This window comes from Aplidium turbinatum, chromosome 1, assembly GCF_918807975.1.
Source record: "Aplidium turbinatum chromosome 1, kaAplTurb1.1, whole genome shotgun sequence".
NCBI lineage: Eukaryota > Metazoa > Chordata > Ascidiacea > Aplousobranchia > Polyclinidae > Aplidium > Aplidium turbinatum.
Window position 1 is genome coordinate 52,881,400 of NC_137472.1, and position 25,426 is coordinate 52,906,825.

Consider the following 25,426-nt stretch of genomic DNA (forward strand, 5'->3'; position numbering starts at 1 on the left):
TTTTTTGGCAAAAACAAATCACATCCTCACATCATTGTGTTCCAAGCTCTCATCTAAATAAAAATCATCTTCTGGAGTGGAAGTAGGCTATTCCAATTAATGGCGTCTTCCAGGAAGAACCTGCAATTCATGTCATCATACTAAGTAGTATTAATTAGAAAAGCGGACCCTTTCCATAAATTATTCCTATGATGGCCTGTTAATAGGGCAAAACAATTGGCCCTTTCTACTGTATAGTGAACTTGATACATTAGAAACAATGGATCAAGTGCAATAAGCGAAGAAAGGTTGTCTATTTTGTGGTTAGTTCTTGAATACAAAATATAAGAATTGCAGGAATGAATAATGTTTGCAACTGACTGCAGGGGAAATACCAAAACACAATTTTCAACTTTCATTTGTCATTCATGTTGTTGCAGATTCGAAATGTTTTTTTTTTGGCCTTCAGCCGAAAGACCACTTGTATTAGAAGATATGAGATATATATTTAATTTGCATCAGCTATATAAATAATAATGTCAAGGATACCCTTGGCATTGTTTAGTTCTACTAATCTTTTTTTGGATTTAAAGTTAATGGATTGCAGTAAGCCGCAGTAAAATACTTTCATATTCTTTGTGTGATGATTTTACCAATACAAGATATTATTGAAAACAGATATCAAAAAGTACAAAAGTAGCCTGGTGTATGCCTTCTTTTTACAGTCCAAAAATAAACAGGTAACATTGACTTATCGAAAAGCAAAGCCGTACTTAACACTAACAGGCAATGCCATGCAAGCAGGGCAATTCTTGCAAAAACAAAACTATATATCATCATCCAGTCTGAAAGACCCCGTCGGAAATCAGACATTTAAAAAACGTGAAATGACTATGGGCTACTCTGCCTACGAGAAGTAACGTTTGCCTTGCAAGTTACTGTTCGTTTCATTGCACCTCGTTATTGCAAGGTAGCAGCTAAATAAAAGTTTTTGCTTTGTAAAAGTTAATATCTATAACAATTATGTGATCTAACCTACTCTGAAAAATGCTACGATATTCAAAAGATACATCAGAAAATTCCGTAAAATTATTACAACAACATTACAACATTTCACTTATCTTAGACTGATACCAACCTCATTAAATACATAGGGTAATCACTTTCGTAATTCTTAGAAAATCGAAATGTGTTCAGCAGTACAATTAATTCATTGCACAATGTCTGTCTCAGTTCACAAGGTCAAAAATGCCTCTATTATGCTCTAAATCTAAAATCTTTCTTAACTTTCATAGAATATGGCTTTGCATTCAACTACAAAAGCAACTTCACATTATGCGTTTTTAACTTAGTAGTTTTTTTCTCCTTTTTTTCTACTTTTGCTATGCTAATTCAAAACCAAAGTTCGTGCCGAATCCACATCGATTCCATTGATTGTGCAATTCACTGTACGAATATTCTCTCGATTGCACGGCAAATATCATTTTCAAGCTGACTGGGATCTCAGGCGTTGCACTTTCAACGAATAATTCCTTCTCGTTTTCTACAAATTGATTTGTTTGTTTTAGGGTTTGCTCAAGTGTCGTAAAGGACATGCTTTCTTTTCATGACGATTTGCAGGCGAGATTTAAAACCACCAGATTTCCCCAAAATTTAATCCTGTTTTATAAAGAGATATTTTACAATCTGCATGAAAACAGTTGAGATCAACTTTTACTTTTTTAAACAAAAACTTTCTTTTATCTTTGTTCTACTTTTTGTTGAGCTTTTTTCTCTGACAAACAGGTAAGAGTAAACAATTGCGGTGTCAGATCTGGCAATTGTGGCTAACACGTTTGACATTTGGCAAACTGATAAGAATTTTTGTAGTAGGCCTAGCATGTTGTTTTGACATTTTCACTTCATTTTTGCTTCGTTTCGGTAAATCAAAATAGAATTAAACCTAAAAACTATACATATCACTGCAACAGCAAATTAAATGGAAAGAGCAATCCATTTTTTTGCTGCTTAATGTTACCTTACATACTTCCATATCGAAAAAAAGCTTGATTCAGTCATCCAGTGTTGCCGTTTTTAAACTTAGCTTTCCATATCACAACACGTGGCGGCCCTGGTTATCCAGCTGTAGACATTTGAAACACAATTTAATCTGCAACATTATGACGTATCAATGACGGATGTTTGCATCCGGAAGCAGACACGTAGCAAAACTCACAGTATACTTGCATTGGAATAACTAATAAGCTAGCAACGCACAATATTTTGAAGTTCTAAGGACATGACTAGATTTTAGCGCTGTTGCAACAATGAATATTCGAACTAAAATAAATCATTTTTTTAATATGTGGCTGGTTATCGACGTTACTAGGCCTATATTTTTTACTTTTATTAGATTTACACATGCAACCAGAAGGAAATGAAGATAGCCTTTTATCGCTACGTTTTTAAGTAGGCTATCAAAAAATTTAAATTGAAAACATAGGTGATGTTTTGATATTGAAAATTTTGACTGACATCTTAATGTGGAAGTTTTTGTGTGTATCGATTTACAAATTATTTTCCGGTGTGTAGCTTTTTGAGTTTACTCCATTACACAGATAATATTCTGAAAATGTTTTGTATGGGAAAGATTATTTAGGCTGCCTGATATCAGTCAACTGCGTCAGATGAGCTGCAAGTTAAAGGCCTACTGTAAATGACGTTTCTTTAACAACAACTTTTTTTCTCTAGACAAATTATGATGAAAATTGTAAATTAAAATTTTTAGCATTGATTCTTAAAAGCGTTAAATTCACAACCTACAAACAACAACAAAGACTACATTTATTCTGACAAAAAGTTGACTTCCAGCCTGATTGTTTTGTAGCTCCAACTAATTCAATAAATAGTATTTCTCGGTTTATATTCTATATGTGTAAGATAAAAGTCCTATTATATTTGGAAGTTGTAGCCAATGTAATCCGCTTTGTGCAAGTGTCGATCGATAGGTTTCATTTGAAGAAGTTTGTATGTTAGCAAGCTTTTTTGAAGTCCAGTCCAGAATAAATAGCACTTTAATTGCGAAAAACAATATATTTTGTATACATTGTGCTGCATAGTAGGCAGTAAAAAGGTTGCTGAGGAATTTTATTCTGATGGTATTTAAAGGAATGTATGAAGTTATGTGTCGAATTTTAAGTCAGCTGATGCAAGTTGTTAGTAAAAACTATTGTTGCAATATTTTTAAATGTACAAAGATAAAATCTTGATGGCACTAGAAGCCACAAGAACTATTATTGTTTCTTCATGCGAAAGACTCACAATATTTCTTACTACACACTAGCAATGTTTTACTTTATCTACATGTAAAGTAAAAAAAAAAACTTTCATTGAAGTCATAGAAGACGTGTTGGCCGAATCGTCAATTGTTTTATTGTGAAGTTAATACTGTACTGGATTGCAGTTGTTATTTGAGATAAAATGTAGGACAGAACAAGTTATAGGACAAGTTATTTGAATGAAACAGAGTTGCAAAGCAAATGCAGAATAAGCTGGATTATGATGTTTTTTTAATTTGCAAAAAACATGGCCAACTAATTGCTTTTGAAACTCTTCCGAGCGCATACAAATTGCTTTTCGAGGACGCAGCTTCAGTTCAAACTAAAGTCAAGCATTTCTTTTCCGCATATTTCTTGATTAATTTTTGATTGGCTCGCACGCCAAGGAGCATTATTGCATTTGTACTAAAGACTTTGCTTTCGTCGATTATATGAAAGTATGAGACATCATTGCTACCTCATTATTGGCAGTAATTTGGATTGTGAAACTGGAAGTAATTGATAAAATGTGTTGTTTTAAAAATTGCGTAATTGCACAAGGATGACAAAATGGACTATTTAAAAAGAAAAATATTGGAAAGTTTGGACATAATTGTTTTGATTGGGCGCTTCAAACTTAGGCTATCCTGGTTACTAAGTCGAATTTCATAATATTTGAAGATTTCTGTTGATATGCGTACTTAGACTTTAGTTTTACAACAAGTATCATCGGATGTGGAGGTGTTGAAATTCCAACTCTGTCCATGTATGCAATACACAAAGTCAGGCAGTTTCGATTAATGTAAAATGTTAGCAAAATTTAGAGCGTAGGAAAAAACGTAGGAAAAAATTCACGTAGTAAAAAATTCACATGTAGGATAAAATTCACATTTCTTATAACAACAAAGAGTAAACAATTGCAGGATTTTTTAGACGCAAAATAGTAGGCTAAATACGCCGACAATGCAATAGCGGATTTAGAAAAGAGTTGGAAAGAACCAGAATTTTAACAAAGCAAAAGTTGTAACAACAAGACAAACTCTCTACCGAAGCTCCATCAAAAGTTGCAAGATAACTGGACAATTCAAAACTTAATGTCTGAAAAAATAAAGTTGAATAAGATGTATGGAAGGCTTGCCTCTGGAAATTTTTGACAGATATAATTTTGTTTTTGGTCACTTTTTAGGATTTTTTGGCGCAATAATCTTTTTTTCTTTCACCAAGATGCACACTTTGTGTGTAGCCGTAGCTGTAACTAGAAGTCGCTGTCTATGTACAGCAACCAAATTTATCAAAATAAAATTACATTTGGGTAGAAGGTTTCGTTTAAAATTTAAGTTAGTCTATCAATTCAAATAATTTCTGGAAATGTAATAAATTTTAATATGTTAAACTTGATCACGTTGCTCGGCTTCGTATGCCTATGGTTCAACAATACAAACTCTCTACCGAAGCTCTATTGTTCCAAAAAAAAAAAAACTTGATTTGTGACAACAGAAGGATTTCAATAATTTATTTCTTGAACATTTGCATAAGCCTGGTATGGTGTAGCTTTTCAGTGGGCTAGAACTTAGAAAATTTATCAGAGATTTCCTCACCTTTGCTTCACCTATTGTATTTTCACAACACACTTTAAAGCCCATCCCGTTAACACTGAAATTTATCAATTTAAATTGCTAATTACCTAGATTATTTGAATATTACATTATTTTGTTTGTTTTTTTGTTTGACACAAAAAGTTTTTATAGCTCTGCCTTAATCCACCGCTGAAACTATGCATGTCCAATATTGCCGGTTAGGTGAAAAAAATTGTGGTTGAGCGAGCAAAGCGATACAAAATGTTGTAAAAATGGAAAAAATAACCCTAGAAACGCTGCACGAACTAAATATGTGTGAGCCCCTGAACTAAGATGAGCCCCCAGCCGGGGATTTGTGAAGCAGTTAATAGGGCCATGCATCATTTAAGAAAGGGATGTTCAAAGACTGGCCCGCGAGACATTTTATATGGCCCGCGTCTGTTGCACAATGTGTTATTTGTGGCACGCAGACAAACATAAATCATACAAATTCAACTAAAAAATTGCAATATTTTACAGTAAAGACAATATTTTCTCACAGACAAGAGAAAAGCGGCAAGAAAAGTTAAATCATTATTGTGTCATAATTGCGAAGGCAACTATTATTGCCCGAAAGTGTAGTGATGAATGTGTGCGCAGATGTTCTCGGTTATGAACTTGAACAAGAATCATTTGAAGTCAAAGCTAAGCGACTCCCATTCTACGTGATATTTCACTTTTGTCTACCACTAACCTCGAACCAGACTTGACCTGGGTACAGAAATCAAGACTTCAGTTTCAGGGGCGTAGTCAGGGGGAGAAAGGAGGCAATTGATCTCCGGAAGTATTTTAAATAAAATTTCACACTCTGTTACAGCATCATTTGACAATATTGTACTAATGACTTAAGCTGAAAGTAGGATTACTCTCAGAATGCGCAATTTAAGTTATTCTTCCCCAGTGTGTGCTCCGCCATCGGTGACTCGTTACCATCAGGCTCACTCACATGTGCAAAATACTTTTTTGCCCAAACTTTTGTGCTGGCTACGTCCCTGGTCAGTTTCACACTGGTCTGGTTCTGGCTATACGCCCCTTCACATTAACATAATATTGATTATTATTATTTAGCATTGATTATAAAGCTTCTGTGGCATTTTTTTATTTTTCAAATTGTCAAAAAACATTAAAAAATAAATAAAATGAGTGTGCTCCTAAACAGCTGTGGGCTCCCCGGCAAGGGGGAGGGTGGTAAACACAGTCCTGTGTGCGAAGCTTAAAGTTTGTTGGATACCTCTTCACCTTTTGCAGGTTTGATATATTTTTCTTTGATACAAACTTTCTGTAGATCGTTTTATTAAACTTTTCTCTGCCTGGCTGAATTTTGCTAAATATTTTCGTACACAGGTCGAGTAAGGAAGAAGACATTTATGCTATAATTTTTAGTTTAATTTGTGAGCCAGCTTTTTACTTTTCTTTGCTTGTTTTTGTTTAGGCTGTACGGTTGTGCTGGTTAGCAGCACATTTTTGGTTTCGTCACTTACATGCTCATAAAAAAATCAGTAAAGAAAAGTTAAATAAAAATTTTCTGACAGTGTTTTGAGTGACTCTCCCATTTTTGATCGATGCATGCAAAGCATATTATTCTTTTTGTAACATCTCTATGTCGTATGCACAAATAACTTACTACAAAAATAATTGGTGAGTTTGAATTTATTTCTTATATTTAATACTAAGCTAAGCTTCCGAGGTGCTCACTTTTTCTCTTTATTATATTCGCCTCAGCGAGGGTACCATTTTCTTTCCAAATAAGGAATGTTATTCCCAATATAGCAAAATTCGAAAAACTTTGAGGTCATTGGAAAAAATATTGAATTGAAAAAATTTCCAAATCTGAAAAAATTTATTCAATAAATATTTAAATAAATCAATTAAAAAGCTCGAAAATCCTAGTACTGTAGTGTTGTACGTCACCAATACAGAAAGCAAAGCGAGCGATTAATAACGTTCTTAGAAGTGGGTCGTTTCATGAAATTGCTACTGAATTTGAAGTTACATTGCAGTGAAACTTACACTTTTACCGATATGCCAATCAAAATATAAGCACAGAAAAATGGTCTTAAGCTGCCACCGCTGTCAACCCAATCATAAGCTGATTTTGTTAAATAAAGAGATTTACCGACGTGTCCAAAAAACACGTTTAGAACTTCATCACAAAGTGGAAAGACATCTATTGGACGAATATAGCAAAGTTCATAAAATGGAGACGAATAAAAAAATTGCTGCAGGGCAAGGTGGATTTAGAAAAGAAAAAGAAAGAAAAATCTTGTTAAAAAAAAGTGCCAGCATGTGATTTATTTTGAAGCAGATTGCAACGCTTTGGAAAACGCTAGTGGATACCAACAAACGAGTGTCCATTACAATGGTGGAAAGTGTATCAAACTCATTTTCCAATGGTTGCCAAATTGGCACAGATTTTGTTTGTTATACTAATCACCAGTGGTGGGCACTAGTTACTTTGAAAGTAACTGAGTTACAGTTACAGTTACTTCGCTCAAAAAGTAACTAGTTTCAGTTACAGTTACCGTTTTTTAAAAAGTAACTAGTTACAGTTACTAGTTACAGTTACTTTTCAAAGAAAATGGATGTATATGAGTACTGATCTAGAACTATTCTTCTTTCTATGAAGTACAAGATAAAAAATACATGATAAAGGGCAAGATGATACTTTGTTCGTAGCTGTTGCCTAACTGCAAAACAGCGACCACTCTGCTAGCTGTCCACATACTATAATGCTTCTAAGAATCCATAATCTAACCCCAAAACCAAAACGTCCGTCAACCGAATTGAAAACAATAAAAAATTGAAAAAAACGACATGCACAGGACACTCCGTGATAAGCAATAGAGCGTGTCAATATTTTTATACGGGTATCTAAAATGAACGAAGAGTCACAACATCAATTTCTTTTCAGAAAGATCTTTTTCAAAATTAATGTTGATCGCTAAGTCCAGCTTGCTTTGGCTCCAAAATATCCTTTCCAAGGGAGAGCAGTCTTGCAACAGCAGCACTGGAGGGGATAGGGGTATTGTATGGTTTGGTTTTTGAATCTTTATCCTCGGACTGACAAAGCCTTGATAGGTTATTCCTGGTACTTGTTCGCATACTTGTAGAGGCTCTTGACGCAGGGCCGGTTACCGAGATTGGCAGAGTGAAGTTTTCCGATTGTTGAAGTGTTGTTGCGGAGAAATTATTCTATTCACTAGGTGCCGCTGAATGGAGAGCAGTCCTGAAATGCGTTGCTCAAGCGCACACCCCGAGAGTCGAACCAGCGCCGCGTGATCTTGAGCCCGACGCGTAACCACTGAGCTAACGGGGCGGACGCAAGAACAAACGCCTCATGGCTTCATTGGGGAATGCATCAGACGCAACTGCCTTTGTTGGGTTGCGTTCAAAAAATTCATTTAAAATTTTTGCGGCACTAACTTCCTTTTATTTTGTGTTTTCAAATAACAGAGCAAAAAAGTCATCTGTTGCATGCCTGTCAACATCAGTGTCGCTGTTGCTTGCTGCATCGTCGATGTTGAAATTGCTGTGGTTCTGTAATAGGTTAACAATTTAGGGATGTAGAGGCGTCTTAATTTCTTCACCCTTGTAAAGCCAAGAAAGTCGGAATTGTGGGTGAAAAGCAGCAGCTAACTGGCAGTCACTATCATCAAAAACATGGCCAAATCTGTTTTCCAAAGATTTCAACAATCGGGTTGTATTGGCAGGCAGACAGCCACCTTGTCGCTGTTTCGAAGTTCTTGTAGTCTTTTCCTCGTCATGCCCATATATGCCTTCTCTTCTGATTGCAGAATGTCCAGATATTGGCATATTGGTGGCATTACCAGTGGGGTTTGTTTCAGTCTCTGATACTTTAGACAAAAACTAATCCATATTGACTTTCCACTACTGACTACCGGCGTCTACCTGTGTTCAAAGCTATATAACCAAAATCTACAAAAAAAGAATCGCTTTACAAAAAAGGAGAAGCTGAAATTTCTAAAAACAGACAGCTTAGTGGGGGAACAAACAACGGATTGTGGCGTCACAGACATCAATCCGTATAGAACACTGCAAAATCCTACCTCGCAGTTTACGCGGCCTCCTTTCTGTCGCTGGTACACCGCAAAATCCTATCTCGCAGTTTACACAGCTCCTTTCTGTACACAACCTCGCTTCTTGTCGCCAAATGCCTATAATCTCTTCCAAACAAATAATTTGACCACTACAAAAAAACTGCCATAAACTGAAAAACAAACGACCAATTTTTGTTTGGGAAATCAAGTAACTGTAACTAGTAACTGTTGAAAAACGATAAAATAGTAGCTAGTTACCGCTTATCGTTACTTTTTCAAAAAAGTAACAAAGTTACAGTTACAGTTACTCAAAAAGTAACTAGTTATGTAACTAGTTACTTTTTTAACTAGTTACTGCCCACCTCTGCTAATCACTTCCACTACAAGCGAGCGTTTGTGGTCTGCTGCTGGTAACATTGTGGTACCAAATCGAGCACCCTTTAACACATCAAGGACTTGTGACAAGCTCTTTTTCAGAGCAAAGATCAGGAACTCTATTGGACACGTGTCTTCTTCCCACCATTTTATAACCTCCGTTGACTCTGCCATTTTTTTTCTTGTTTGTTGGCTACTACATCGTTTTTGTATTGCGTAAACGTTTTGTTTAATTTAGAAAACTTCTCAAAACCTGACACCGACTTACCCGGTCATCATTACCAGAGTCGTTTCAAACATCCAGGTCTTTTGCCAAATTTGGTTGTTTACGTTTATGCGATCCAGTGTTTTGTTTTGCTTGGCGGAGAAAGAATGTTGCCCGTCGACCTTTATGTCTTAGTGCCACACTTTAGTTTACAAAAAGAGATGTTTAAGATTTTTTATCGACTTCTAAAGCAAGGCCTGCGAGCTGTAAAATATTTTGTTTCGTTTCCTTTCGACCTAAAATTATTCATCTTGATATTGTTTCGTTTCGGAGTGAAAATCATCAAGAAAGATTTCGTTTCACTTCGTTTCGACTTGAAAAAGTTTGTGTCGAATTGAAAAAGTTTGTTTCCACTTGAAAAAGTTTGTTTTGAACAGCCCTACTCCTGACATACGGCATTTTTTTTTTTTCACAAAGCAAACTTCAAAAGTGTATTCTATTCACCTAAGTTGATGTATGTAGCGTTAAGGTCTCTGACGTAGCATATCAAGAGGCCCCTGTTCACATGTTTTTATGGGTTTCTAAGGTTTTAGATATAAAAATAAGAGAAAAATTAAAAATCCAGAAAGCGCGGTTCGTATCTGTGGAATAAATAACACCTTTTTAATAGTAAAATTGTGATACAATTAAGAACAATGTTTTGTGTTTTTAAATCGTCTAAATTTTCAGAGTATGCAGATGCAGAGCAATGCAGATGCTCTTTCAACCATAAGTTGCAAATAAGAAAGAATGATCTAGATTCTAGAACACTGGCTCCCAAAGTGGATGCCAGCGTCTCCCTGGAGACGTTTGAGACCATGAGGGGGCGCTGACTATAAACTGGGGAATTAGGTGGCACCGAGAGTAAATTCGGGCAATTACACACATACCAACAAAATCCTCTGTCATGAACAGTAGAATTAAACAAAATTTATATCTGCTTCCAAAGTTTTTTGTCTTGGTATCAAACCATTTAAAAATACATCAGATTTCATCAAATTTTTATATAGTTCCAAGCTTTTACACTTCGATACCAAACCATTTTAAATTTCACCAGATTTTCGAAATCTGGTAGCACTGGCAACGTCGTCGTCAACGAGCACTGGCAACGCACTGTCAAGATTTCCAAACACGAAACCTTTAAAGAGGAACTGATCACATTGCAAAACGATTGTGAACTCAAACTGGTTCAGTATCTTGCATAAATTGTTCTGGCTGCAGAACCAAATCGAAGAGAAAGCCCCTAACGCGTGGAATCGGGTCAAAAACTTCTTCATGGCCCTTTTCAGCTCATACTTGGTAGACCGTGCTTTCAGTGCTGTATGACCACGCTTCTGGATAAAAAATACCGTCATGACATAGTTAGATGGAGAAACTTAAAATTGTTCCTATCCAAACTGATGTCTGATATCAAGAGGCTGATGACATTGCACCAGCCTCATCCGTCTTATCAAAGTTGGAGTTTAAGTTGTGATGAATGGAAAATAAGTTTGGTTTTGCTTGTTTTATAGAAGAGGCTGTTGATACTCTGTTTGTTGTCTAGTTTGGGAAACACTGATCTAGAATGACTTCTTTTTCTTCAACAGATTAATCATGTTTGATCAGCTGTGACCTCCCTTAAGAACTCTTTCAGTTTTGTTCTGTTTTTTGTTTTCATTAGTAGTTCCGGCATTCTTTTCATTCTCGTAATTTACTTCACACTGTCAAAGTATTACATTTTTCGTCATCCTCTGGTTTGTTTGCCGTGAAACATCCCATCAGTCAACATTACATTTCTAATGAGTTGCTTTTTGCAATGTGTACGAAATATAGCCTAGTAGTTTTCTGAGGTTGATGTCATCTACTATATTCCAGCTATCGTCTATTTCAAGGGTCTCAAACTAAAATTGCTTTGAGGGCCAAATGATTACTTGTGAATTAACTCGAGGTCTGCACTACCTTTTGCATTGGGGAAAGTTAAGACTGACTTTCTGGCCCGTTTCGCCATTCTAAATTTTTCAGATGGGTCCTAGATTCCACGAATTTTCACTCTACACTCTTCTTTTACAAGCATCTTGACTCCACAGCCTGGCCCCCGCGACATAAGCTGATGGACCTTTTTCGGGGTGCATTGCCACTCCAAAATCACGCCACTTCCGCCTCCGCGGGTGTAGCATGCCGGTTCATTGAAGTCTCTGACCTTGTTATCTTAGTGTGTTCTTCGCGCAGTGTCAATTCTTTTGTACTCGTGCGTTGTTGATGCTGATACAACAGTTTATCACCAAAACAAAATAACACAGCAAAGATACAATAAAAAAGTACGTAAGATCCCAAAAAAAATATATATAAAAAGAATATAGAAATAAAAAAAAAAACATTGCAATAAAAAAACGGAACGACTTGGACCTGTAAGCAAAAATCTTACAACCGACTCTCAAAAAGCGAGGAAAAAACAAATCCTTCAAGAACTGACTGCCCTAAATAGGCTACCAAGGTTGCTATTATGCGATAAAGGCACAAGAAGTGGCTAGGCAATGTGATTGTGATGCAACAGTATGGGTTTCTCGTATGCAATAAAATGGCGAGACAATTGGCTTGTCCTTAGAAGTTGTATGAAGATTGATGAGCGTTTCAAGTTTTTTTGAATAATTTCAGAATGAAGCGTATCATGCATAAAGTGAATAGTGAATAAGAGTGAATTTTAATTGTTAATTATTTAATTATTTATTGTTAGGCACCTCGGGTCGCACCAAAACGTCCTAGTGGGCTGCGTGTTTGAGACCCTTAGTCTATTCGTTGGATAAGAAATTCTTTTCTTTTTCTTTTCATCCAGCTTAAGCAGAACTAAAGCATACTACAGCAGTAATCATCTCACACAGCATTTAAAACTAGTGACATAAGTTACAGTATATCATTTTCTAATGTTATTAATACGTATTCTGTTTTTTGTTGATCTTGACTGTGTAGGCGGAGAGAAAGACGCTGGTATCACATACACAAAAAAACGTCTGTTCCACACTTATCAAGAGCGCACGGATGGATGGACAGGACACTTAATGAGATACTTTGGTGGTAGGACTAAGCACTTAAATTGGTTTTCTACAGGAATTGGTAAGCGCTCTGCTTTATGATTGAAGAAAGCTGAAGATCAAGCGGCGCTGGTTCGACTCTTAGGGTGTGCAATAGAACACTTTGATGACAGTCCTTCGTTTAACGGCACCTAGTGGATGAAATAATTTAGGCACAAACAACACTTCTACAACAAGCACAGGTTATTATTTCAGCAAATGTTTAATTTACGCTCAAAAACATATTATATTTAAGCACAAACAACACTTCTACAACAATCAGAAAGTTTACTCTGTCAAACTCAGTGACTGAGTATGCGTCAAAAGCTTATACAAGTATGCGAAACTACCAGGATGAAACTCTGAATAAAAAGTTTTTTCAGTCCTAGGATAAAGCTTCCTACAATCAATCAATCATCGACCAGAGGCATTTTCTAGGATGCGACAACAAAGTCTCTGTTGTTGAGTTATTTAATGAGTTACACTTCTAAAATATTGAAAACTGAAATGTTTTCCCAATTTAAAGCAGCAGTAGTGTTTGTTTGAAACAGTATAAATGTTTAGAATTTAGATTTTAAGCTAGAATATTATATTCAATCTAGGGCTAGGCCTATTTGAAGGATTATTATCCTAAATTGGAGATATTTTTTTATCTAAATTGTACCGAATGAGCATTTCATAAATATGTGGCTGGATGGATTAAAGGTTGTCACAAAAAGAAACAATGAAATGCTTGACCTTTGACCCATGTCCCGGTGATTACTTCCCTTGTGTCAGTTTTGCCGCTTTGAAACGTTTCCAAATGCGTCATAATGGCAATCACTTTTCAGTTTAACTTCTGAACTATCAACAGTGAGCGGCAGAGGTCAATGGGCGGCTATGAATCCAAGATAGAACTAATTATTTTTTTCTCAATGCTAACTCAACAACTGGTAACTAAAACAATCAAGCAATAACATTTCAAAATGGAAAGGTTCCTTTTTCTACTGTTTGCATAATTATTTGAAGAGTTAATAACGAAATACAGTTAAGCTACAGAATAAACTAATTTTCTTCTTGTTTTTATTTCCTAAAGAATTGTAACCGCATGAAATGCAATGAAGACAGTTTACAACTTGGTGCATGTTGAAAAGTTTTCTTTGGCAGGAAATTGTTTGTATCATTTATGATGATCAAGTGTTTTGTGATATGGCAGCAACAGGAATTAGGACAAGGCTTTAAAAAATTAGGTTATCGCTTGTACAAAAAATAAATCAAACCAAATGACAAATATAAAACAATCATACTGGGAGCGGTGAAGTAAAATCAATTTGTTTATTAAATAAGCTTTCACAGTATTAATGGGACATGTTTTGTTTATCTATCTATGCAGTTTTAGCGTAAACTCGAAAGATAAGAAAATTCAAAAAAATTAAGTGCAATTTTTTAAGCAAGTCTTCGTTTAGACTTTTAAAGAAACAGTTTATATTTCATGCACATACTTCTATCTATATAACCAGATTCGTAGACTGAGCGTGCCTTTCTAGGGATGACATCATATAGCCTTACAACAAAGGAGGGGAAGCAGTTATACAAACAAGTAGACTCTAAATCTACAAAACACTCTTAATATGACACTTTCACGTGTTTATTTATTATGAAATGTTTACCTACGGAACACATAGCAATGCCCCAGTCGTCTTCCTGGTGTGGTGCACAAAAGGTGTACAATGGCACGACGGGGCCCTCAACATTCAATGAACGTTGTATCCTGTACTAAGCGATGCTGAAAAGAATGCTACAGATCGCCATGTTGGGTTTTTCCTTCTTGATGAGCCCTGTTCTGCTCCTAATGTTGTCAAAAACTCAAAGCCTGACCACACATATATTGTGTGTTTTTGATATGTAGATAATATACTACAGTATACAGTGGAACAGCCAAAGGTCGTGTTGAAAGATAAAGCTGACCAATAAAAAATATGAAAAACAGCATGAGATTCGACAGCGTTATTAAGTTGAAAATAGACAGGTTACGCAATCAGTTTTAATTTCTGGCAATAAGTTTGGCTTTTACTTTTCAACTTTCCACGGGGATTGAAAGCTAGCGGAGGACTCGTGCCCAAGCGATCCGTGTGTGATGTCATGGGTAGCACCCGCAATGGTACAAGATAAAAAATACAAAAGCAAATATTTTCCAATATGAAACTTCCACCGGGACGGCTGAGCAGCAAGACAACAAAGCGGAGGCCTAGCTTGCGGTAAATAGGCCTACAAACAGCCATTTTGCAAAAAAAAAAACTATTTTAAAAATTACTCATAATTACTCAAAAAACAGACTTCAACATTCGTTTTACAAACAGATTTTCATACATCAGCCCACAGAAAGCTACGCAACGTCTTTTGTTTGGAAAAAATTTGGAAATTTTAATTTGAAATCAAATGGCATGAATTTTGAGTGTTTAGTTGGAAGAAGTTTTGATTTCACCACTCTGAAAATTATGTTGGACAACAGCCAAGCAATACAAATCACCAGCCAAGTGCTTGTTACTTTTCTAACATAATCACAAAATGTTTGTCCACAAGAAGTGTTAATTCCCTGAATTATCTTGACTAATTATCCTAACTTACGCACTGAAAACACATCTTTAATAGTCAAAGATAATAATCAACGTCTGGCTATTTTTAGAGCCTTGTATGTCTTCGATGATTGATTTACCGTTTGAAAATGATATGTGTATTAGTTGCATAACATTAATGCTTATAATATATGTTAAGTAGGCTACTTACAGGCATATATGCTATATTTAATCATACTCTAAAACAGTTTCGGCAATGCAAGTTGCCTAATATCATTCTAATGATTCCTGTTTGTCACAAATGCACTTTATTTTATGACATACATGACGTGTATTTAATATAGAGTAGCCTAAGCATCAAATCATTAAACCAACTGGAACTTGTACAATTTATTTAACTTTAAAAGTATGCGATAGAGGGAAGTTCTTCTTGAAATGATCGTCTGCAAATGCATACTTTATTAAGTCAGAAATATGTCGATTCTGCTTAAAACCACCTTTTTTATTCCTTGCTGTAAAGAAAACACCCCTTATTTATACAAATTAAAATGATGCACAGTATTTCAACTATATTCTACAATGATGATAATTTCTATTGGGTTGTAAGCAAAATTTATTGCTTTTCTTTCACAAATTATTACCATATTATTATTATTATTACATAAACAGCTTAGCCATCAATCTGCTGAGTCCTCAGAAGCTGCCATTTTGTTTATCTTAGGTGTGACAGGGAATGATGGTAGATTGATTGAAGGAATCGTTATCGTCGGAAGGAGAAGGCTTCTTTGAGTTGAATCCTGGGAGTTTCAAATACTTATAGAGGCTTTGAACCAATGACCCAGGCCCGGTCATCGAGATTGACAGAATGGAGAGCAGAGTTTAACACAATGAAGTTTCTGATGGTTGTTGAAGTGTTGTTCTGTGAATCGTTCCATTCATTGGGTCGCTCAAGCGCACACTCGAAGTCAAGCCGCCGCTTTGATCTTGCAGTTTCTTTGTTCATAAAGTTTCGCTTAACGAACTGAGCTCTCGGGGTGGGCTTGAATCGTAAATGACGAGGAAAGATTTGCCAATGTGGGCTATTATGCCAATCAAAATTTTGGACGATATGTAGAAAGAGTCTGTTTGCAAAAAATCATGGGACTTTTTTGCGCCAGAATCGTAGAAGCGGATATGGCAGTGACTTTTATCAGAGTAGGTTGCATGACAAACAAAAGAAGAGATGGTAAAAATTTGCATTCCATGAGCATGCTTTTCCATCGGTCAGCGGTTTGGAAAAGTGCATCGTGAGAAGCCACATGACAGTTTAAAGGTTATGAAGTCAATTGCTTCCTAACGTTGTTAATTTTTAAGAAAAAGGATTAATCACTTAAATACCAACAAGTGATGCTGTATGTATGTTCATTCACTTAATTGCTTCACCATCAAATTCTCGTTGCAATGACGTGGTCCGTTCACCTGTGATACATTTAGTTGCACACGATTTCACACTTCAGTTCAGGTGACTTTGCCTTGCCATTTGTGCGGTTTCACTTTATGCTTTTAAAGTTGTGCAGCCAAGAAAAAGTACCAAAAATGTATACGGACCTTTTTTACGGATATTGCAGAGACTGCAAAAGGGTAAAACACCTTTTAGTGAACGTCGTAGAATATACTTTATCACCTGTGCCATATCTATATATACCGTTTACAGAATCAAATTCAAGTAAAAGCTGCTAATTGCACTACACTTAGCCTAAATTGTAAGATCATTTGCATGGCTAGGTCACCAGTGACTTAATGTCTGAATGTGATGACTTTGATTCAAAAGAGTCCATCTATATATTCTTTCACCTTAAATGAAATTACCTTGAAAGAAACATTTTCTAGTTAAACATTAGTTAGTTTCTGGAAATGTGATTTAAAGGTAGGCTAACGCAATTTGTATTTTTAACCTCACTTATTTACACTTGCAATATCATGAAGTGTAAGCATTGAGGCTATGTGAATTTTCAAAAGTTCAGATTCTTATAGAATTTTTGTGGCTGGCACTATAACTGCTACTGATGTTCGCCCTTCGTTTCCTAAAATGTCCAATGAGACTGAATCAAGCTTCAGTGTACATGAGTGCGGAGATGACTGACGAACCCTACTGAATTCAACACTGGACTCACGGCGTTCATCAATGCCTGGGCCACTCCAGAAGAAGGTGTAGCCGCCTCCTATTTCAGACAGATGTCCGGAATCGGCAAAGCGAGTTTCACTCAGGGCCGCAATGTCGATGTTGTAGCGGGCTAGTTCTCTGGCCACAAGAGCCGTTCTACGAGCAGGTCTGTTGGAGTTTGGGTTATTGAGCAATGTTCTGACATTCCATGAAGCGATTTTGAGACTATAAGATTTGCTTTTGTTTTTTTGACCGCGTGTAAGGATCCCCACCAGCTGCGGCAGGCTGGTCAGGGTACGATAGAGCAGGCTATTTTAGGTCATCTTTTCTAACCCTGTCTTCAGACTACGGAGGCGAGCAGAGCATTCCTAGATAAGGCTGCTCGGTCGCTCAGGGGGCTGCCGGATTCCACTGCTGCTCGGATTCAATGGAAAACGACCATATGGCCTAAGCCGCCTGTGTGTGGGATCATGGCTACAGCTTGGGTGTATCCGCACCATCTGGTTCGCCGTTCCTCCATCGCCACAGGGCTTCTTGATCTAGAAACATGACTTGCGCGTGATTTTGTTTTAAGTGAGGGATGGTTAAGCAGGACTCCAACCTTACTCTCTCGCCTCAGGTTTCAGGGTCCAATGGCAAGGCATGGTCCAGACGATTAGGTGAAGCATGAGATGCAGCAGGATGACCATAACGTCTTCTTGTCACGTCATACTTTAGGGCACGTCTTGCAACTGTGATACTGGGTGGTACCTTCCTGTCCGTTGAGCTAGATTCAGTGATGAGCTTCTTCCGCACAGTCTGCCACACATCCAGGTTTGAATAAGGTGACAAGCCGAGTGGTGCTATTTGACTCATAACCGGGGCCCTGACAGGTGCTACTGCTACTGCTATTAAACCTGGGAGTAACGGAAAACTAAGGGGTGACTCCATGTTTCCCATAACCCCAGAGTTTCTAAATTGAAGCCTTTGCCACTAATTGCAGTTTTAACGTCATGCCCAGGACCTACTATAGAATAATAGATAACTGCTGCTAGATACGAATGAATGAGTTGTTACTATAGTTGGAATTGAGCATAAAGCAACGTTGTCTTATTTTCTTCGCTCAACTGCAATCCTGTTTATTTTAAATAGGTAACTTTAACATTTCACGCCAAATTGGTTGCTAAAAATAAATCTTGAGAAGCGAGTCATGAACGCTGCCTGCGTGCTTTGCAGCATCGGTGCTCTGCATGTTATCTCAACAAGCAAATTAGCTCTTTTATGTTCATGCACAGACGTAGATGTTACTGCCAATTTTCTTAAGTTAAGCCCTCTGCGTTCATTTGTGACTCGTTTGTTAATATTTGGATTTTTTCTCTTTTGCCGACCACTGTACTAAAAAGGCCACCTGTTTTTGTTTCTCTTTTATATTGTTTGGCCTCTTTCGCATATGCGTTTGGCACCTGTGGTCTGTTTTCGTTAAATCAGTAACTTATTAGTCGACGATACAACGTCAGTTTTCATTGAATTATACAACCATTATGACCTATTCGTTTTTCAATAATTGTCAATCCTTGAGAAAGGGAATTCGTAAATTGTACTGTAAATCGATTTGTTTCATTCTACAAAATTGCTTTTCTCTGGACGGTCGCAAATTAAGAAATCTCAAAGTTACCTGTGTTTAAAAGATTGTCTAAAAAAGCACATTAAAAGAACACGTGAAAACCAATTCAAATTCATGTGTCGTGTTGTTGGAAGCAATCTAGACAGAAGAAACTGACCAGGCAGTTCAATAGAGCAAAGGTCAACGACAAACAAAATACGTCACTGTAACGTAGCAATCAAATAGACAAAGCGGACGTTACATTCAGTTTTTAGACATTTCAATCAAGAAAGTCGTCGTTGTTGACAGTGAGCGAAGTTGAATGTCAAGAAAATGGCAACAAATTCTGTAAAGGAGACAGACGTGGCAGATAAATCAAATGCCGAAGAATCAACAAATCCAGAACCCCAAACATCAAAGGTGACAACAAGATCACAATCAAAAATGCTCTACCAAGCAGAAAATGGCAGTCTGCACCCAAGCGACAGCACCAGCAAAGTTTCCAGCAAAAGCCGCTCCTCTACAATGAGCGCTAAAATTAAGAAGGCGGTAATATTAGCTCGATTGGAATCACAAAAAAGGATCTGCGAGTTGGAACAAGAGCAAGCGAAAGCAAGGGCAGAATTTGAAACAATGGTCCTAAAACAAAGTCAGCTACGTGAAGAACAAGAAAGAAAATTCCTGCAACAAGTCCAGGAAGCTAAACTAAAGGCAGAGCTCCAAGAGACAATTGCCCAACTTTCGGAAGAATCGGAAGAAGATGCTGGTGAGCGCTATAAAATGTCTAAAGACAATGTTGATATAAACGGACAATTTCAATCGAATTTAGCAACTAATGTAAACAATAATTCTGTGTATCCTATGTTATCCCAATTAACGTTGAGTGGCGTAGAAGCCAGGTCTAACATTCACGAATCTATTGTCGTTTCAAACAAAATTAATCCTTCACAAACAGTAACAAATAAATCGTTTGTGAGACATGAGCCGAGTACGTCGTATGCCCAGACCCCTGTACTAAATCAAATAAACAATAATCAATCAGTAAACTCGAAACAAATTCCAAATATTACTATCAACCCGTCCCCACTGTTGTCTGTAGAACCCCCAATCTTTGATGGAAATTCTGCTGAATACTGTGGTTTTATAGACGCATTTGATACGTTAATTGATTGTAATTTCACAGAGCCTAAACGTAAACTTTTTTATCTGTTGCAATACACCAAAGGCTCTGCGCACACTTTGGTAAAAGGGTGTCAATACATGCTTCCCCACGAAGGTTACACAAAAGCAAGAGCTTTGCTACAACAAACCTTCGGTCAAAAATTTCAAATAGCTCGCGCATGTGTTGATTCCGTCATAAACGGCCCATCTCTTCAAAATTCTAACAAGGATTCTCTAATCAAGTTCTCTTCGGAACTAACTTCCTGCATATGTACTTTGTCTGGCATGAATTACTTACAGAAAATGGACAACATGGATACCATAACAAAAATAATAAGACGCTTGCCAAGTGGCTGGTATTCTAGCTGGTTACGCGAAGTTGACGTAATTTTGCATGAAAGAAATCAAGAAATAAGCCTTTCAGATCTCTCACGGTACGTCTCGCGCAAAACGAGAGAAACGACCAATTTGGCATGCGATATTCTAAAATCTACTAAAAAACAATTCGATGATTCCAACTCCAAACGTAGGAGCAGCGTAACCTTTGCAACGCAAATAAAATCGTCGAACCATGAAAGGACATGCCATCTGTGCAGAGATAAACATTTTCTCAATCAATGCAAACAATTTCGAATGATGAATATTGACCAAAGGCTTAAATTTGTAATCGACAACAAACTCTGCAAGTGCTGTTTAAATGCTGGTCACTGGGCATATCAATGTAAAAGGAAGGACCCTTGCATAAAACTAGGATGCACTGAACGCCACACTACTCTCTTGCATCCCCCAGATGCAACACAAATCACCACAAATATCACACCTAAAGACACAACTCAAAAAATTAATATCAATCAACCTACACAAGCAATACGCAATGGGTTTGTCAACACACGAACAAATTCTCGCAGTCTGCTTCCCATAATCCCAGTAAAGGTTCGCCTGCAAGGAAGTAATCAAACTATCACTACACAAGCGTTTTTGGACAGTGGAAGTACAACATCTTTCATAACAAATGATTTGATAGAAAAGTTGCAAATTGCCGACTGTCAAGAAACTAATATTTGTACCATCACGCTAAACAACACTGGCAAACGTAACAAGGTAAAGGTGGTCACAAATGTCGAAATGTCAGATTTTGACGAAAACAAATACATTTCTCTAAGCTCTCTTTACTCCACTTTTCAAATTCCTGTTTCAAATACAGATATTCCTACCCTAGAAGACACTAAACACTTTCCAGAATTTGCAAACATCTCGATTCCCGATGTTGACGCAGAGGTAGGACTTCTTATCGGCAATGACAATCCGTACGTTCTCCAACCGCAAGAAGTAATACAAGCAAAAGGTGGCTATTATGCCATCAAAACGGCCGTTGGTTGGCTAGTGAATTGTCCTAACAACAAACAGGATCAAAGCAAAACTAAAAATTTCTTTACCAAAACTTCTACCCATCCAATGTGCGACATGTGCTTTGACGCTGTTGACTCAATTGTTAACTGTAAACCCGAATTATCTGTTCAACAAGCTCAATTCATGAAATCTGTTAACTCTAGTATCAAACTTTTGGAAGACTCGCACTACCAAATCGACTTGCCCGTTCGAAATCCGGACCTAAAATTACCCTTTAACAAATCTCAAGCTCTCCAAAGAATTAATTGCTTGAAACGAAAGTTTGAAAGGGACGCTAATTTCTACATGGACTATAAAAGGTCTGTTGATGACATGATCATGAATCAATACGCCGAAAACGTTAGCGATGTCCCTGGAATACATGGAAAAACTTGGTATATTCCACATCATGGTGTATATCATCCAGAAAAACCTGAGAAACTCAGAGTAGTATTTGATTGCTCTGCCAAATACAAAGGTATCTGTCTCAATGATACTCTATTACAAGGCCCAGACATCACAAATAACCTGGTCGGCGTTCTTCTTCGTTTCCGCCGTGAAACAATTGCTATTCAAGGAGACATACAGTCTATGTTTCACCAAGTAAAGGTTCCTCAACAAGACCGTGATCAATTCCGATTCTTATGGTGGAAAGATGGGAATCTAGAAGCGCCCCTACAAGAATACCGAATGAACGTGTATATATTTGGCACTGTCTGCTCCCCAAGTTGTGCAAACTTTGCTTTAAAACGCACAGCTGAGGACAACTCATCTCTTTTCAGTGCAATTGCTGTAGATACAGTAAAAGAGTCTTTCTACGTAGACGATTGCTTGGCTTCAACAGCAAATGTTTCAGAAGCAGTTAAATTGGTAAGGGAACTTCGTGAGCTACTGGCCAAGGGAGGCTTTCGCATTTTAAAATGGATAAGCAATGACCGAGAAGTGATCCAATCAATTCCAAAGTCAGAGCGCTGCAAGTCAATTATGGATATGGATCTCTCTCGAGATGACCTACCTGCTGAAAGAGCTCTTGGACTTTATTGGAACGTGGAAAACGATACCATACGGTTCAAAATAAAGAAAAAGGTTAAACCAGCTTCACGTCGAGGCATTCTTTCAGTAATCAATTCTATATACGACCCCCTTGGTCTTGGTGCTGCTGTTGTACAACCACTGAAGGTGCTTTCTCAAAAGCTCTGTAAACTGAAATTAGATTGGGATGAGCCTATTCCACAACCAGAGTTAACCACATGGACAAAATGGCTAGAACTTCAGCCAATGCTCGAATCATTTAACGTTCCAAGGTGTTATAAGCCTTTAAATTTTGGTGCTGTCGAAGACGCCCAAGTTCACCATTTCTCAGATGCATCGGAAGAAGCCTATGGGGCTGCTTCTTACCTCAGGCTAGTCGACACAACAAACAGTATTCACTGTTGCTTATTATTGGGAAAAACTCGACTTGCACCAATGAAGGCAATGACGATTCCTCGATTGGAGTTATCAGCTGCTACAATCTCAATTAGCTCTGAAAAAATACTACAAAGAGAGTTAAAGGCATCTTATCTTAATAAAGAGTCAATTTTTTGGACCGACAGCACAACTGTCTTGCGCTATCTCAACAACTCAAACAAAGCGTTTCATACCTTCGTCTCAAATCGAGTTCAACAGATTAAAGATGCTTCAACAATTTCCCAATGGAGATACGTTCCCACTAAATGTAATCCTGCTGATCATGCTTCAAGGGGTCTCTCAATTCCAAACTTTCTTCAATGCAATCAATGGAAAAACGGCCCTGAATTTCTATGGAAACCACAATCTCAATGGCCTAAGCAACCAAAATTTCTCGAAGTCGTGGACAATGACCCAGAAATTAAACAACCAAAGCAAACGTGTTTTGCAACCCAAAGCGAATCCCACTTTCTGGAAGATCTTTTGGGTAAGTATTCTTCTTGGTACAAGCTGAAAAGAATCGTTGCTTGGCTTTTCCGTTGTAAGCATAAATTTCTGACTTTAAGACTGACTAACCTTGCAAATAAACAAAATGCCCCAGCACACAATCTTTGCTTGTCTCCAGATGAGCTCACAAAGGCACAAGACTTTATTTTTACCTTTGTTCAGTCAAAACACTTTGCCAACGAAATCAGCCAACTGAAAGCACAAAAGCCATTAAACAACTGCAGTAGCTTAATAAAATTCGACCCTTTCTTAGAAAACAATTTACTAAGAATTGGTGGCCGCATCAAAGCTGCACCTCTCAAACACGATGCAAAACATCAAATTATCCTTCCAAATCGCTCCCAAATAGTTCCTCTCATCATTCAAGAAACGCACGACACATTTGGTCACAGTGGCAGGGAACACGTCCTGTCTGCCCTGCGCGAAAATCTATGGATTATAAAAGCCAATTCAGCAGTCCGCAAGGTTTTATCCAAATGTGTTGATTGCCGCAAAAGAAGCGGAAAACTCAGCACACAAAAAATGGCTGATCTTCCTAAAAACAGATTGACACCAGACAAACCTCCATTCACCTATGTTGGTGTAGACTATTTTGGCCCATTTATTATTAAAAAGGGTAGAACAGAACATAAAAGATACGGTGTCATTTTTACTTGCCTTGTAATAAGAGCCGTACACATTGAAATCGCAAACTCTCTTGACACTTCATCTTTTATACTCGCTCTACGACGATTCATCGCAAGAAGAGGGCAAGTAGAAGAAATTAGATCTGACAATGGTTCAAACTTTGTTGGTGGTGAACGAGAAATGAGAGAAGCCATCAAATCATGGAACAACAGTCAAATCGAAGATGCTTTAACACAGAAAAGCATCAAGTGGATCTTTAACTCTCCAAGTGCATCCCATCATGGAGGTGTGTGGGAAAGACAAATCAGATCCATTAGGAAAATCTTATCAGCTATCTGTAAAGGCCAAACTTTAACAGATGAAACGCTGACTACCTTCATGTGTGAAGTAGAAAACATTATTAACAGTCGTCCACTTACAAAATCGTCAGACGATCCTAATGACATGGAGGCTCTCACACCGAACCATTTGCTTCTTCTAAAACAGCAAATAAACCTTCCTCCAGGCTCATTCACAAACAAAAAAGAGCTTTACTCTCGAAAACGCTGGAGACAAGTCCAATACATGGCCGACGTCTTTTGGACACGGTGGGTAAAAGAGTACTTACCTTTGCTCCAGCAAAAACAAAGGTGGACCAAAAAATCTCCTAATCTGACTGTGGGGGACATAGTTTTAATCGCAGATAACACACCCCGAAACAATTGGCTCATGGGTCGCGTAATTCAAACGTTTCCCGACAAAAATGGCATTGTCCGTAGCGTTAGCGTTCAAACTAAACAGTCCTTGATTGTCAGACCAATTCAAAAGTTATGCTTGATCGTTCCTGCAAAACCAATGTAAATTTGTGCTGATTTTGTTTTCTCATGTTGTTTATACCTGTGTATTTGAACAAATGTACGAGGCCTTAAAGGGGAGGGAATGTTACTGCCAATTTTCTTAAGTTAAGCCCTCTGCGTTCATTTGTGACTCGTTTGTTAATATTTGGATTTTTTCTCTTTTGCCGACCACTGTACTAAAAAAGCCACCTGTTTTTGTTTCTCTTTTATATTGTTTGGCCTCTTTCGCATATGCGTTTGGCACCTGTGGTCTGTTTTCGTTAAATCAGTAACTTATTAGTCGACGATACAACGTCAGTTTTCATTGAATTATACAACCATTATGACCTATTCGTTTTTCAATAATTGTCAATCCTTGAGAAAGGGAATTCGTAAATTGTACTGTAAATCGATTTGTTTCATTCTACAAAATTGCTTTTCTCTGGACGGTCGCAAATTAAGAAATCTCAAAGTTACCTGTGTTTAAAAGATTGTCTAAAAAAGCACATTAAAAGAACACGTGAAAACCAATTCAAATTCATGTGTCGTGTTGTTGGAAGCAATCTAGACAGAAGAAACTGAC

The 25,426-nt window shown here is 37.3% G+C and overlaps 1 protein-coding gene across 1 annotated transcript; it reads left to right on the forward strand.

Annotated features, from left to right (window-relative positions):
• The first annotated feature begins 19,228 nt into the window (after nt 1-19,228).
• LOC145767082 (uncharacterized) lies at nt 19,229-24,868 on the forward strand. Its single transcript, XM_082578833.1, has one exon. It carries the CDS (start codon nt 19,229-19,231, stop codon nt 24,866-24,868), a length of 5,640 nt encoding a protein of 1,879 aa, XP_082434959.1.
• The last annotated feature ends 558 nt before the right edge of the window (nt 24,869-25,426 follow it).

What these genes read in the sequence shown, in the direction of transcription:
- LOC145767082 (XM_082578833.1), top strand. Translation starts at nt 19,229, where the DNA reads ATGGCAACAAATTCTGTAAAGGAGACAGACGTGGCAGATAAATCAAAT.